Source organism: Neolamprologus brichardi, chromosome 11, assembly GCF_056152115.1.
Source record: "Neolamprologus brichardi isolate AB-2024 chromosome 11, ASM5615211v1, whole genome shotgun sequence".
Taxonomy (NCBI): domain Eukaryota; kingdom Metazoa; phylum Chordata; class Actinopteri; order Cichliformes; family Cichlidae; genus Neolamprologus; species Neolamprologus brichardi.
Genome location: NC_142114.1, coordinates 4,385,238 through 4,399,937, shown reverse-complemented (window position 1 = coordinate 4,399,937; position 14,700 = coordinate 4,385,238). Strand labels below are relative to the sequence as shown.

Sequence of the window (14,700 nt, the reverse complement as noted above, 5' to 3'; positions counted from 1 at the left end):
GTTCCAGTTGAAGATCTGCTTCGCAGTGTAGCTAAACAACCACCAGATGGCAAATACAGTAGTGCTGTTCCTTCTGTGTGTGAACTGTGTGTTTCTCTCTCTCCCTACACACACATACACAGAGGAAGGAGGAGTGGTTTTTCGCTTAGTCACAAAAAGCATATGTCAACCAAGCAGGCTGCAGTGTAAAAACAGTTTGTCACCTCAGACGTCGTTCTTGTGTAAAGTTCACAGCCTGCTTTTCCTTAATAAACATGGACTCTGCCTTTGAGGACCTGGACGCAGCAGGTTTCCTGGAGATATGGCAACACTTTGATGCAGATGGTAAGGACATTCACTCATGTCTTCTTATTGTTCTTATAATAAAGATACATAAAACAGAGTGGAGTACCTAGAATTATTATTTTTTTGTCATTGCTAGACATTTAAGAAAGGTGTCCTATCATGAAGTTGAAATATAAGTATGCTACATATAATCACATTTTTAAAAAAAAGAAAAAAGAAGAGAATGAGTGAGTTGCTCATTTCCTGTAGGAACTTTGTATTAATCACATCTGAAAAGATTAGATAAAACAAAGAGGGTGTTGAATACTAAGCAGTAGTGCAAAGTTGCACAAGACACCTAAAAATATGAACTCAACTTGTTTATGGTAGAGCTACTTCTCCACTAGGTATTTATTTATTTATTTATTTGAAAGAAAATCCAACTTTGTTTAATTGTTAATGACGTCGGGGTTTTTTCTTTTTTATAATTGGACAGATAATGGCTACATTGAGGGCAAAGAGCTTGATGACTTTTTCCGTCACATGATGAAAAGACTGCGTCCACAGGTAAGTCGCCTCTGGATGAATTATTGCGATGACAGCTGTTAAATACAGTCAAGGGCAGCTGATCAAGCACAATGCTGAAAATTATAGCATCGTAACATCTGATCCTGACACTCTGTGTGCATGTAGTATGATTTTATCTCTATATAGTATCAGTAGAAGTAGTGGTGTAGAAATTTGCATGAAGGCCTGCATTGTATAGATTATTTAGTCAAATGCTTTTCTGTTTCTGTTGCCATAAAATTTACAAATTGCTGCACAGTAGGAGGTATTTTCTACTTTTTAGTCTCATGAATTCACTGGAGGCAGTTTGTGAAAAGAAAAGTGTGAATTGGCTAATCCCAATTTTATTCACAGCATTTTCTGCCGTGTAGGCAGCTGAACATCTATGGAACATCTAAAATGGGTGGGGTGACTTAAGGATGTTAGGCACAACTCAATTAAAGAGCTCTGGGCACTGTCAGGAAGAGCACTTGACGTGATTAGAAACTGGCCATTTCTCTGTGTTTTGTGCAAGGGTTTGCACTAATGACACATCGAGTTTACTGAGGAAAGTTATAGTACCAAAAAGACGGAGCCAGCTCTTTCCTAATGGACACTGAGACGAGCACACATCTATTAGCACACGTTCGTGTTTGCATGTGTGCTTATCTGTGGAACTCCCTTGGATACTAATTATGTAGTACTAGGACAAACAGACCACCAACCACATGTCCCTTTGTCTTTCTGATGTTTGCTTTCCATCCATAATGCCCCCCCCCAAGGTGATATAGTGTTTGGTATGTTTGTTTTTGTGCTACAAAAGCACTTGACAGTCATTCTGTTTTTTTCCTATTCATTGCTTTTGAACTATTGGGTAGCATCAGCCACACAGTGCTCTTTTGTTTGTTCTTTTGTTTCCTGGAGTGCATCATGCCACATAATTATGCATGTGGTGCAAAATATTGTACAAGAATTGCTAACGAGTTGCATACTCAGGTTTCATGTGATACATTGCAAGTCTAATGTGGCAGTAAAATCTAAACAATGCTCAAGTTAGTATTGTGCTAGTCTAGAAAAACATGCTTTTCAAATTAAGTTGTTTGCTTTAAAATCTTCACTTAGCAACAGAGTGAGTGATACAAGGCTAATGCTCAAGAGCAATACTCTTTCTGCAATGAGAGGAGCTGGCACCTTGTAGTCTGCAGACTGTGTACACTGCATTGGATGAAGCAGAGAGTCAGACTTCAGCCCCTTAGATCTACAGGTTTCTATAGTTACAGTTACAGAGTGATTCATGGTTAAAAAAGAACTGAAAGATGAGCTGCCAAATATACTTTAAAAGAACTTCAGTGGCTCAAAATTATCGCCTTCAGTTGATTCACACTTATCTGACATCTGGCAGAGAAAGAAACTGGTCTGCAGAGGAAATGAAAGAAGCTGAGATAAGCATACAACAAACTAACTCTGTGCTGCTTTTTCTTTCTTTTTATGGTCGATTTAATTTTGTTTACAGTCTATTAGAAAGTGTTTTCTTTATTCTTGAATGCAACTCTAGTATAGTGTTGTGCATCAAATAGAAAGTTAAGAATCCATCAGATAAAAGCACATAATTGAGATGGTAATGGAAAATAAAAAGACCCAGCACAGTCTGTCCACTGGGAATCTCAATGGATCAGTGTTGTTCTGTTCTAGGTGAAGACTCAAAGCACTTTACACAATATGCCTCATTCACACCCATTCATACTAGTACTTTTTTCTATCTAAGTGCTTTCTATCTAACAATTAGATATTCCAATGAATACATCGAAGAGTAATTTGTGGGCTGAGTATCTTGGCCAAGGATACTTTGGTGACCAGCCAGGGATCGAACCACCAACCTTCCACTGAGTAGAAGACCTACTCACCTAATGAGCTCCAGTCGCTCCAGTCACAAGCCTCTGGATTGTTGTTAGGGTACTATATAAACCGAATGACTGATAAATGAACTGAAAAAGAAATCATTTTGTCCTAAAAGTTATCAGCTCTCTCAGGACTGCTCTTTGACTTGAGTCAACAGGTTGGTCTGGCAGTAATTACAATGAGCTCGCACAGGTTGGTTTCCAGTGGATGGATCAGTCGGCTCTGAGCCCCTTTTTGTTGGCATAGTGATAGACAGGCTTGCAGTGGAGATCAAAGCAGTAGTCTTAGAAAGCGATGATGTTCCCAGACAACATTGTGACCTGTAGTTCGAATACAGAGCATGTAGAAAGGCCCTGCAGAGGTGGAGGTGTGCCCTGGATAATAGAGGAATGAAATTTGAAGTAAGGCAGAATATGTGATTGAGAGAGAGGTGTGGAAAAGTGAAGCTGCAAGGAGTTGAGGTATTCAAGGTAGAGGAGTTTAAATACACTTGAGAGAAGTAAAGAAACGGGTGCAGGTAGGGTGAAGTGAGCGGAGACGAGTGTCGGGGATGATTTGCAACAGAAGGAGCAGCAAGAGATCAAGGGAAGGTTTACAAGATAGTAGTGAAACCTGCTGTGATGTATGGTTGGGAGATGCTAGCACTAACAAAGAGAGAGGAGGCTGAGCTGGAGGTGGCAGAGCTGAGGAAGCTGAGATTTTCACTAGGAAAGACCAGGACGGGATTAGAAATGAAAACATCAGATAGACAGCTCAGGTTCTACATTTTGGAGACAAAGTTAGAGAAGCAAGTTTGAGCTGTATTTAACATGTGCAGAGGAGGGATAGCTGATATATTGGACAGAGGGTGTTTGAGGTGGAGCTGCTAGGCAGGTGGGAAAGAGGAAGACCACAGAGGAGGTTCATAGACGCTGTGAAGGGGGACATGCAAAGGGTTAGTGTGACAGGAGAATGGTAGGGGTAGATGGAGGCAGGTGATCTCCTGCAGTGAGTAGTGACAATGGGAATGTGAAAAGGAAGGCCAATTAAGTGAACTGTGGGATAAGCTGTGGATCAGTTAGCCTGGGGTAGAGAAAGCAGACCTTGAGAGAAAAAAAAAGTCTTAGATTAAATAAGTATCCATGGTGACACTGCTTAAAATAAATGTGACTCAGCCATTGAAGTATTATGTTCAATATCTTTGATTCTTAGGATTCTCTAATATATAGTAAGCAACCTGTATGTAACAGCATAACAAGATTTATCATATATATTATTTTTTATTACTGTGTACATTTAGAACCGTTGTTTATTCCACACTGTAGCTGCCTTTCAGTTAAACCGTGTACTGGTTTTGTAATGGTTGAGTTTGGATAGAGAATCAATGTTTTGTTTTAATCTGTACAGGACAAAGTCACTGAAGAAGATGTCCAGAATTTGAAGAAAAGGTTTATGTCTGCCTATGATGTCACTGCCGACGGGAAACTACAGATTCAGGAGGTACAGCAAGTTATGTCTCATAACACACATGAATTCTCCTTTTTTCTTTAATACCAAAGCTTTCAGCAAAATGTGAAAATTTAAGCTGTGCAATTCTAGACTTTGGTGTGCACAAACATCCAGCATGACACTACAAAGTCACTCTCTGATAACTTGTTTAGCTTCTTGGGTTAACTTCCTGTTTTGTATACACGTTGTCTCTGAATTATCTATTCAAGTCCTCCTTTAGCTGCATGTCCTTTTTTTCTTTTATTTACCTCATCTATGTATGACAGTAGCTCAGTCTGTATGTTATCTAAGAAGAACTGAAATTATTCGGACTAATGGGGGTTATCCAAAGTTATCCTTGCAGCGAAAAGACAGCCAGAGGAGAATAGCACGAAAATCCCAATTTAAAGAGTAACAGTCCATATAATAAATATCAGTTTGCTCTATATACAATGCATAAACTGTACTCTTTTGTTCTTTTGATGCTTACATTATGCAGTGTAAACAATATACTGGCACTGTGAAAGGCCCACTGATTTATTTTAATTTTTCAAACATCTACATCATTTTTTTTGTTTTAACCAGGGTTAATTCTTAAAGGACTTTCTGATTTATTCCATTTATTTCCTTAAATCAAATGTGACTGACGAGTTAACATGCAGCAGCTGTTCCCCAGAATTTTACAGACATATTTATATGTCGCTGCTCTCCCGAGCTCCACTCTGGGTAATTGATGCAGCTCCCAGCAAAGCAGTAGCCACAGTGCTTCATCAGAGCAATGAAATGAATTATGTTTCCTTCTAACACAGAAACTTTCAGCCATTCATTAGACCATTCCCATGTGTGCAGCAACCACAGACACAAAAGCTTAGGCATTTACTCAGAAAGCTGAAAATAAAAATCAATACGTATCTTCTCTAAGTGCCCCGTTGAAGATTTACTGTGACCGAGGCAGGGACAGAGTATTCTTTGTAGCTTCATCTGAATTTCCCGACACAGTTTCAAAACCATAACTCAGGTTTTATGTCAGTAATTGCTTATACAAATTTCCAGTCTGGTAACAATCATCCTTTTGTGCCAACTCTGTTTGTGTGGATGTCACTATAATAATTTTTACATAAGCTATTAGGATTGTTGTGCTAATTTAGCAGGCGATTCAGGCTCTTGTCGAAACAAATGGAAAGGCAATCGTAGTTTCAGTTGTCACATGCAGTCCCTGGCCGCTTCATTAAGTACACCTGTTTAATCAAGCAAATATCTAATAAGCCAAACTTGACTTGTGATAGCCTGCTGAAGGTCAAACTGACCTTCAGAGCTGGAGAAGAACGGTGATTTAAATGAACATGGTGTGTTTTTTGGTGCCAGACGGGCAGCTCCGAGCATTTCAGAAACTGCTGATCTACTGGGATTTTCACACACAGCCATCTCTAGAGTTTTCAAAGAATGTTCTTAGTAGGAGAAAATATTCAAAGAGTGCCAGTACTATGGTGCTTTGCTGGCCTGAGAGGTCAGAGGAGAATGGCCAGAACTCTTTGAGCTAATAAGAAGGCAACAGTAAATTAAATATCCACTCATTACAAACAGATGGTGAATCTTCATAGGCTACAGCAGCAGAAGACTGGATGCTGCCCGATATGATGAGTCTCAATTTCTGCTGCAATATACACATGGTAGGCCAGAATTTGAGGTAAATGGAAAGAAAGCATGGAACCATTCTGATTCATATATGGTATTACACCATTGTTGGCACAAGTTCGCACTAACTGAACACTACAGGCTACCTGAAGACTTTACTTCCACCAGTGTGTGCCCATTTTCTAATGGCTGCTTCCAGCAGGATAATGTGTACAATGCTCTGTGGTACTAGCTCAGAAACTGAACTAGTTCAGAGACAAGTTTAGTCACTGAACTAGACTAGTCTCTGAACAGAGTATGTAGTAAACTAAGACCTCAAACACTTCAAACTTGTCATAGATAAGAGTCCTCCAGATGTGTGTGCAAGATTCAAGGTGACAGAGCTTTAGCTGCGATGCTCCACACACACATTCATAAAGACTGCAGTTATCATTTTTAACAAAGTGTAGCTAATGTTCAGTCTCAACACATAAAAATGTACGTATGTAAATGTGTGCTAGGACATATATTGAGCATTTTATTTGCATCATAGTGGTATAAGTTGAAATACTTATTTAAGTCATATCATTTATAGATGTAGCATCTCATCTGGGTTTGCACCAGAAATTATTACACACTTGAAGATAAATATGTCTTTATCAACCACTTTTTGGGTCATGATGCCATCTCCCCACCCTGCACGCTTGAGACATCCTCACATACATTATTAGTAGGAAGTGAAAAACCCAGAAAGCCACAATATCCTGTCTCTGCTGCAGTTGCTGTTTCTATAAATGAGTGATCTGTTTAAGTGCACTTAGCAAACAAACTGTTGTGTGCCAGATATACATCATGGCATGAATTCTTTGGTGTGTGCAACTGTTATGTTGCAACCATATGCCTCAGTTGCAAAAGGAAAACTTACAGAGGTCTCGAAATTAAAACTGGTATCTGGATCAAGTTTTGCATATGTGACTTTTGTTTCACGGCATTAAAGCGCGCTAAGAAAAAACATTAAGCAACACTTGTTTAAGCAACCAGCTCTTTAAAACCACGTATTTTGTGCAGTGAACAATTTTATTTACTATAGGTCTCATCAGGGTTTGTGCATTGCGCATATTCTGCCAGATTTGTGACCTGAATGCACCAGTATTATCTCGTATTTTAGTAGGAATGATGCTCGAGGTCGGTTTAATCTGCTAATGGAGGCCTGATATTGGTTAGAAGGACAGACAAGAGTAAAGCATCATGAACTGGAGAGGAGCCAGGATGGGCTAGTGCAGGACCACACCTAAATTAAATCATCTCCATGTGTTGTCTCCCAATATGGAAACTTTAGTCGAGAATTAAGATGAAAAGCTTCATGGAGCATCATCATTGTCTTTACTCAGATTTTTGTGTCTGTTATTATTTTCCAGCTGGCCCACATGATCCTGCCTGAGGATGAAAACTTCCTTTTAATTTTCCGCAGAGAAAATCCTCTGGACAACACTGTGGAATTCATGACGGTAAGGTCAAAAATAACACACGAGAGCAGAGCATGGCATGACCTAAGCATCGCCCATCAACAATTTTAACAATTAAAAGTAATGCCAGTAGTATTAAAACCTCTCAAACCCCAGTGGTATCTTGATGGCCCAGACTTTGAGGCTTGCATATGGAGAACACACCGTTAAAGATCTGATTAGTGGACTCAGGTGTTCTTTTATTCGATTAAGTTGACTAAAAAATCTTCATGGCAGGTCAGATTCAACAACTCGCATGTGAGATTTCTGCATGAACACTTGCAGCTACTGATTGTTGTTTGAAATTCTTTACAGTGTGGTGATAGCCCATTGTGGTTCTTCAAACCTTCAACAGGTTTTTCTGAATATATTACCCAAACTGCTCACCCATCGAAATCACTGAGTTCAGGTGTTCCACTTCACTTCTGTGCTCACAGGGTAAAATTAACAAACAAAGAATGGGTCGCTCTTCCACAAAGGGAATTCCAGGGTGGTACCGTGATAGGATGCCACCTGTGCTACAAGTAAAATTTCCTCACACTTAAATTTTCCACTGTCAGCTGTTAGTGGTATTTAAAAAAAGGTGGAAGCGATTGGGAGCGTCGGCATTTCATCCACTGAGTAGTAGGCCATGTAAAATCAAAGCGCAGCAATTCAGTGGATGCTGAGGTGCATGTTCTGCAGAGGTCGCCCAACTTTCTGCAGAGTCAGTTGCTACTGACTTCCAAACTTCATATGACCTTCAGATTAGTACAAGAACAAAGAGCAGAAAGAGCTTCATGGCATGGGTTTCCATAGCCGAGCACCTGCATCCACACCTTACATCACCGAGTGCATGTAAAGTGTCAGCTGCAGTGGAGACGTGTTCTCTCATCCTCTTCTCACTCTGTCCGATGGTTGGGTTTGATGGTTGCCAAGAGAACAGTACTTGTCTGCTGGACTGTGCCAAGTATAAAGTTTAGTGGAGGGGGGATTATGGTGTGGGGTTGTTTTTTGGGGAGTTGGACTCGGTCTCTTAGTTCCAGAACACTCAGTGCTTCAGCATACCAAGACATTTTGGAAAATGTCATGCTCCCAACTTTGTGGGAACAGTTTGGGGATGGCCCCTTCCTGTTCCAACATGACTGCGCACCAGTGCACAAAGTAAGGTCCAGAAAGACACAGAATGAGCACGTTTGGTGTGGGAGAACTTCACTGGCCTGCACAGAGTCCTGACCTCAACCGATTTGGAGTGAATTAGAGCGGTCTGGTCCAACATCAGCGTCTGAACTCACATGTGTGTTTCTGGAAGAATCTTCACTAATTCACCTTGTGGGAAAGCTGTCCTAGAAGATTTGAAGCTGTTATAGCTGAAAAGGGTGGTTTGACATCATATTAAATCCTATGGATAAAGAATGAGATGTCACACAAATTTGTTTGCATGTGAAGGCAGACAAGTGAGTACTGTTGGCAATAAATCTATGGTAATCTATCTAAAGTAAATCTGCACTGCACTTCCAGGAAATTTCACCAGCAAACTGCAATTGTCTTTAATTAATATCCTGTAAAAACACGATGATATGAGTGACCGTGATTTTACAGTATTCAGACAGTCTCAATAACCACGGGACATCACATGTAAATCTTTGCTGATTTGCCTGTTTAGATATGGAGGAAGTATGATGTTGACTGCAGTGGCTACATATCGGCTCAGGAGCTGAAGGTAACAAAAATAAACTCCTTGTGAAGCAAAAATTTTAATGTGTCTTTTCCTCAATGGTATTAAAATGACTGTTTCCTGTTCTTCCACATACCAAGATGCAATCTTTTTCTTCAGAATAGAGATTTGTTGTTTTTGGTGTGACCTAGTAATGGCTGTGCTTGATTTAGAGATATACGGTGCTTTAAATGCATATCAATGCTGTGAATGTCTTTACTTTTTTTCATGCCGTGCAAAAATAAAGTGCTATTTTTGTTTTTGTTTTGTGTTTTTTTTTTTTGCAGAATTTGAAAACTAGAACTCCTAGAACTGACTGTTTTGCTGTTTGATTATTTGATAAACCGACAGGCTTTCCTGAAAGACTTGTTCCAGCTGCACCATAAGGAAGTGACACCGGACAAGCTGGAGGACTACACTGATGCAATGGTAGTGCGATTAGTCCTTGCTGACAGTTTATGCTGTTGATTCAGTGTGAAGCCGGATCGCCTGTTGCATTTCTGTGTGGCTGTGTAAAGCTGGTAAAAGAGTTGTGAGTTTCCTGTAATGTTGACTTGTATTGGTTGTCCCCAAAACATTACTTGTTTTTATTTATTTTTTATTAGAGATTTTTGCAATTCTTGTGATGCCATTTTGTTGGTATTTTCTTTGCTTTTGCGGCTATCAAATGACAAAAGGATCAAAATCGAGCAATATCAAATACAAATTCTTCTTCCAGAGTTACTTTTCTACCAGCTTCAAGTGTCAGACAGCCTATTCCTTTATACTTTTCATTTTACAAGAGATTGATTCTCCCACAGAGTCAGACAGATTAAGTGGCTCTAGAGTCGCAGGTGGTTTTAAGAAAAAAGGCAGAAAAACAAAGAAATAAGACAGACGTTCACTGAGGTTTATGTTTTTCATGCTTCTTAACACATCCTGTTATCTTGCAGATGAAAATCTTTGACAAAAACAAGGACGGACGTTTGGATCTGAACGATCTGGCGAGGTACGGCTCAAAGATTCTTGCTCAGTGATAACAGCTCAAGATGCTACATGTCTCAGAATGAATTCCACTGTCTCTTACCGGATACACAGAATGTCTGTTTATTTAGTTATCCTGTTAGAATGAATGAAACTATTCATAAGATTATTTCAAAGCTGCTGATACAAACTATTTCCCTGTGTTTTCCATGTTTTTCCCGTAAGGATCTTAGCTTTAGAAGAAAATTTCCTTCTCCAGTTCCGAATGGATGTAAGTTTCTTCTTTATGTTGCTCTTTCATAAGTTTTGTAACTGGATCAACAACAGATTAAAATCTATGATTAAATCAAATTCTTGTTTAACTTTTTTCCCTCCTCCCGTCATCCAAGGCCTGCAGTAAAGACGAGAGAAAGAGAGACTTTGAGAAGATCTTTAGCCACTATGATGTTGTAAGTACAATAATACAGTGAGTGAATGAAAGACAATCATTTCCAGACATGTTTTTCACGTTATTCATCGGCACATTCTGAAAGAAAATATGGGAATATTGTGGTAAGACATCGTGTGGAACAAGTGACACATGATCACTACATTTGTTGCACCTCTAAAATGTTGCATCTGCACTGTATTCCAACTTCTCAGTGTACTGTTAATTGTTACGGCAAGTCGTTGCATATAGTTGTGATGAATCACATGATCGATCTCAGTGGAAGACAACACATAACTGAAGACATAAGCAAGGAGGCACAAAATACAGGAGATATTTAGTAGGAGTAAACCAAATTAGGTATTACTCTGCAGGTATTTTTACATGCCACATGATGTGCAGCTTACAGAACAGGTTTATTAACTGTCCATCTCTAACAAATATTTCTTTGGTTGCTTGTTCAACAAGCTAGAGACTAAAGGGAGAAAGGCTGCTGTCTGGCTCAGTGTTAAACTGACTGAATATTAAAATAAAATCTGCATCTATGTAGACAAACACTATTTGGCTTGCCAAATGCAAACCTAGGGGTCAAATAATATTGGATGTTTGGATTCAGATTTTCTTTGTTAAAACAAAGCAGATATTTTTTGCTGTAGCAAATACAAAAAAATAATAATAATTTCAGCAGAAATCATGAGCAAAGCACCCTGTGGTGATAAAGCTGCCGGCAGTGGACGGCTGTATAATATATTATTTTCTGCGCCTGCAGTTGCCAGTTTCCATGTATTGTGTCGATCAGATTGTAACATAAAACATGGGTCCAGCAGTCTCTTTTCAACTTGTTATTGAATCTCTTATCAGTAGGACTGACCCTAGGGCAGATATCATCAGCACTATTGTCTTCCTGTGCCAATTAATAGCACTCACAGATTTGCATACTGTGCTGCGGTGGGCTCGGTACATCTGTAATCTAGATGATGATGTAAATAATCCATTATGTAGTCAAATCACACTCTGGGATGATGAGTTAACGCTGTCATTCTGATTAATCAAACACCTACTGCAGCCTGAGAACCCTCCAATAAAACCACATATTCCCTAAGGTAATCTGCATGCACTTGTCAAGTTATACCTGAGGAAATGATTTGAATGAACCCCTTTTTTCTTTACTTGGATACATGATCAAATCAGCTTACTGACAATTGTTCTGCAGTTTTCAGGATATTAAAGAATAAAGTAGTTTAAGTACTTAACATGTAATAGAGTAGAAAGATGAGAACAAGTTAGTTAGCTAATATTTTAACATAGGCAGAAGGTTAAAGAGTAAGAGCTGGTCTCATGGTAAAACCCAGTTCTATTCTATAAACATTTAAGTATTTATATGAGTAGTTTTTAGCACAGAATAAAAGACAGTGACGTGATTCCCTAAGATCTGATTTTCAAACTTTTTTCTATGAGTCGTTTCACCGACGCCTGCAATTAATTTCATTCACCCTCCGATGAGTTTCCTTTTCCTTTGTACATAATAATTGTGGGACAAACCTCACCCCTAACTAGCAAACAAAAGAAAGAAAGGAAAAAGGAAAAAGCTGACTGCCTGACTAATGTGAGTGGGAAGTAAGTTACAAAGGATAATAAGCGCCTTTGTTTTTGCCTCTCTACTTTCCTACAACTTCTTTTCTTTTTCTTGTTCAGAGTAAGACAGGAGCACTTGAGGGTCCTGAAGTTGATGGCTTTGTCAAGGATATGATGGGCCTTGTCAGGGTAAGAGTCTGTTCTTTGGTCCACTTAATGTAATGTTTGTGCCAGTCAGAGTAGCACTTACCTGAAAATGCTGACATTAGCTTACAAAACATCATCCTACTGAAGACTATACCCCCCTCTGTTCTTCCACATCTCAGCGGTGGTCTATTGGATCAAGATCTGGTGACTGTGGAGGGCATTGAGTGCAGTGGACTCATTTTCATGTTCAAGAAAGCAGTTTGAGATGATATAAAAGGATTGGCACGGTCAGCAGTGATGCTCAATTGGTACTAAGGGGCCCAAAATGTGCCAAGAAAATTACACTACTACACCGCCACCAACAGTGTGAACCATCTGCCTGATGGCTCCATGTTTTCAAGTCACCAGATGAGGCAGTGTTTTACAACCCGTTTCATTTTGGCCAGCCTGTGCACATTAAAGCAAATGAAACAGGTGTGCCTAACAAAGTGGCCAGAGAATGTATCTGCTCAGTAATTGCTGGTGGCGAAATCATTCATCATCGTATGTAAACAAGATTAATCATCAGTCATTGCTCTCCCTGTTGTATCACCTATGTAACTGTAGCTTCATGCTGAATGAGGGAAATCATCTCTCTCCCCTCAACAGCAGAAATGAGAGTTGTTCCTATACAGCTTCACTGTTTTGTGTGTGACCTACATTACGTGTTATGGCGAGTCTGTAATGTTGTATTATCTATATGAAACAGATTTATCAGAGTCCCTACTTCCTGAATACAAAAACTGATCATGCTCATGCACACACACTGATGACACTTTGCTGTAAACAAAAAAATAACTCCTGTTTTCTACCCTTTTTAAAGGTGTTTTTCTTTAGTTACACAGATATTAATCTATAATATAAATAAATGCCTGTATGGCTCTAATAATGCAGAAACTGAATACAAAGAAGGGAAAGTCACCACATTAGTTGGAGATGAATTTGTACTTTTCTCCTCTGCAGCCTAATATCACGGGTCCTGAGCTGGACAAGCTGCGAGCCGTTCTGCTGCGTCACTGTGATGTCAACAAGGATGGAAAGATCCAAAGGAACGAGTTAGCTCTGTGTCTGGGAGTCAAGATGAAAAATTAGAGATCTGTACTGTACTAGTGGATTATGAAACAATGACGCTACGTGTGCTGTTTAATCGATAATAAATGATAGCTAGTGGAATGCTGTGTTATGCTCTAAGTCAAGTTGCTAAGTTATTAAAGGTCAGTATTCAGGGTGTATTGGATCCTGATATGCCAGGCATAATAAGATGCTCTGTGGCGAAATAAAATGACCTCTGATCTGATATTACAGGTTATTTGTGCATGAAAACAATGAGGTTTGAATGTTACGTTGAAATGAACTTCAGTGCCATACGATTTGTGGTATATCAGTGTGCTGTTTCATGTGAAAATAAATCCTTTTTATTCTGATGTTTTCTTGGAGTACCTTATGCATTTGCATGTTTCTCTGCTTACAGAGAAGGCTTACTCACAGGATGTTGAGAGTATTTTTACTGTAATGGTCTGCAGAGGAAATAAACAATGGCATATTGATTTCTCGTGTCATGTAAAATCTTTAGCCCTCTCAGGCTCAAATTAAGTTTTTGTTGCTAATGCACAAAAGAACACCTGCAGTGGTACTTCTGAGTAAAAAAAAAAAACTCATAAAATATGTATGTGGGGTAATCAGGTTGTTAGCTTTTAACTGTTGCAAATGTGCAACGCCTGCCTTGAGAGGATTAAAATGTAAAGCCGGTGCTGGTGTTTCCTGTAGAAAATAATAACATGAAAGCAGTAGCTGCACAGTCTTTGTAGATGAGACACCTTTTCAGTTTCTTTTATCAGTTTTATCACATTGATGATGATGGCTGCAAAAACACAAGGAAAGAATTATAATGTTTGGAGTGTGCAGAAGCAAATAAGGGGCTACAGAAGGTGTGTCAAACATAAGGCCCAGGGCCCGAATCGGCCTGGCAAAGACTCCAACCTGACCAGCTGAAATGCTTTGGTAAAAGTGAAGGAGGGCGTCAATTTTGTGACTTTTAACTCTGTTTTCAGACGTTTAACTACTTTTTCTGCTGATGAAGATCTCAAAGTAAACAAGCAAAAAACAATTAAATGTTCCTGTTTTTGCTGACTATAAATTTTTTTTAATTAACAAATACGGAGCAGTTTCTTCTTCTTCTTCTTCTCCTTCTCCTCCTTCTTCTTCTCCTTCTTCTTCTTCTTCGTCTCCTTCTTCTCCTTCTTCGTCTCCTTCTTCGTCGTCTCCTTCATCGTCTTCTTCTCCTTCGTCGTCTCCTTCTTCGTCGTCTCCTTCATCGTCTTCTTCTTCTTCTTCTTCTCCTTCTTCTTCTTCTCCTTCTTCTCCTCCTCCTCCTCATAGATTAGTTATTACACTGGCAGAAAAGAGAATTTCACTCATCCAGCCCACTTCTGGTCAAAGTTTGCTGTATGTGACCAACATGTAAAATGAGTTTCACATCCCTGCTTAGAGAAGGTCGGGTCTAAATACTCCACCACATACACTGTAACAGTCATTCTGATCCTTCTCTGCTGACGGCT

The 14,700-nt window shown here is 39.4% G+C and overlaps 1 protein-coding gene across 1 annotated transcript; it reads left to right on the top strand.

Moving 5' to 3' along the window:
- The first annotated feature begins 129 nt into the window (after nucleotides 1–129).
- On the top strand, nucleotides 130–13,676 carry scgn (secretagogin, EF-hand calcium binding protein). The gene is made up of 11 exons (XM_087847685.1): nucleotides 130–324; nucleotides 761–831; nucleotides 4,096–4,188; nucleotides 7,209–7,298; nucleotides 8,941–8,997; nucleotides 9,343–9,420; nucleotides 9,924–9,979; nucleotides 10,180–10,225; nucleotides 10,344–10,403; nucleotides 12,077–12,145; nucleotides 13,106–13,676. The coding sequence occupies exons 1-11, from the start codon at nucleotides 255–257 to the stop codon at nucleotides 13,232–13,234; spliced, it is 819 nt and encodes a 272-aa protein (XP_087703811.1). The 5' UTR covers nucleotides 130–254; the 3' UTR covers nucleotides 13,235–13,676.
- The last annotated feature ends 1,024 nt before the right edge of the window (nucleotides 13,677–14,700 follow it).

Excerpts from the sequence above, each read along its gene's own strand:
- scgn (XM_087847685.1), top strand. The coding sequence starts at position 255 with ATGGACTCTGCCTTTGAGGACCTGGACGCAGCAGGTTTCCTGGAGATA. Across the intron at positions 832-4,095 it reads TGAAAAGACTGCGTCCACAG|GACAAAGTCACTGAAGAAGA; the intron begins GTAAGTCGCCTC and ends TAATCTGTACAG. Across the intron at positions 10,226-10,343 it reads TTCTCCAGTTCCGAATGGAT|GCCTGCAGTAAAGACGAGAG; the intron begins GTAAGTTTCTTC and ends CCGTCATCCAAG.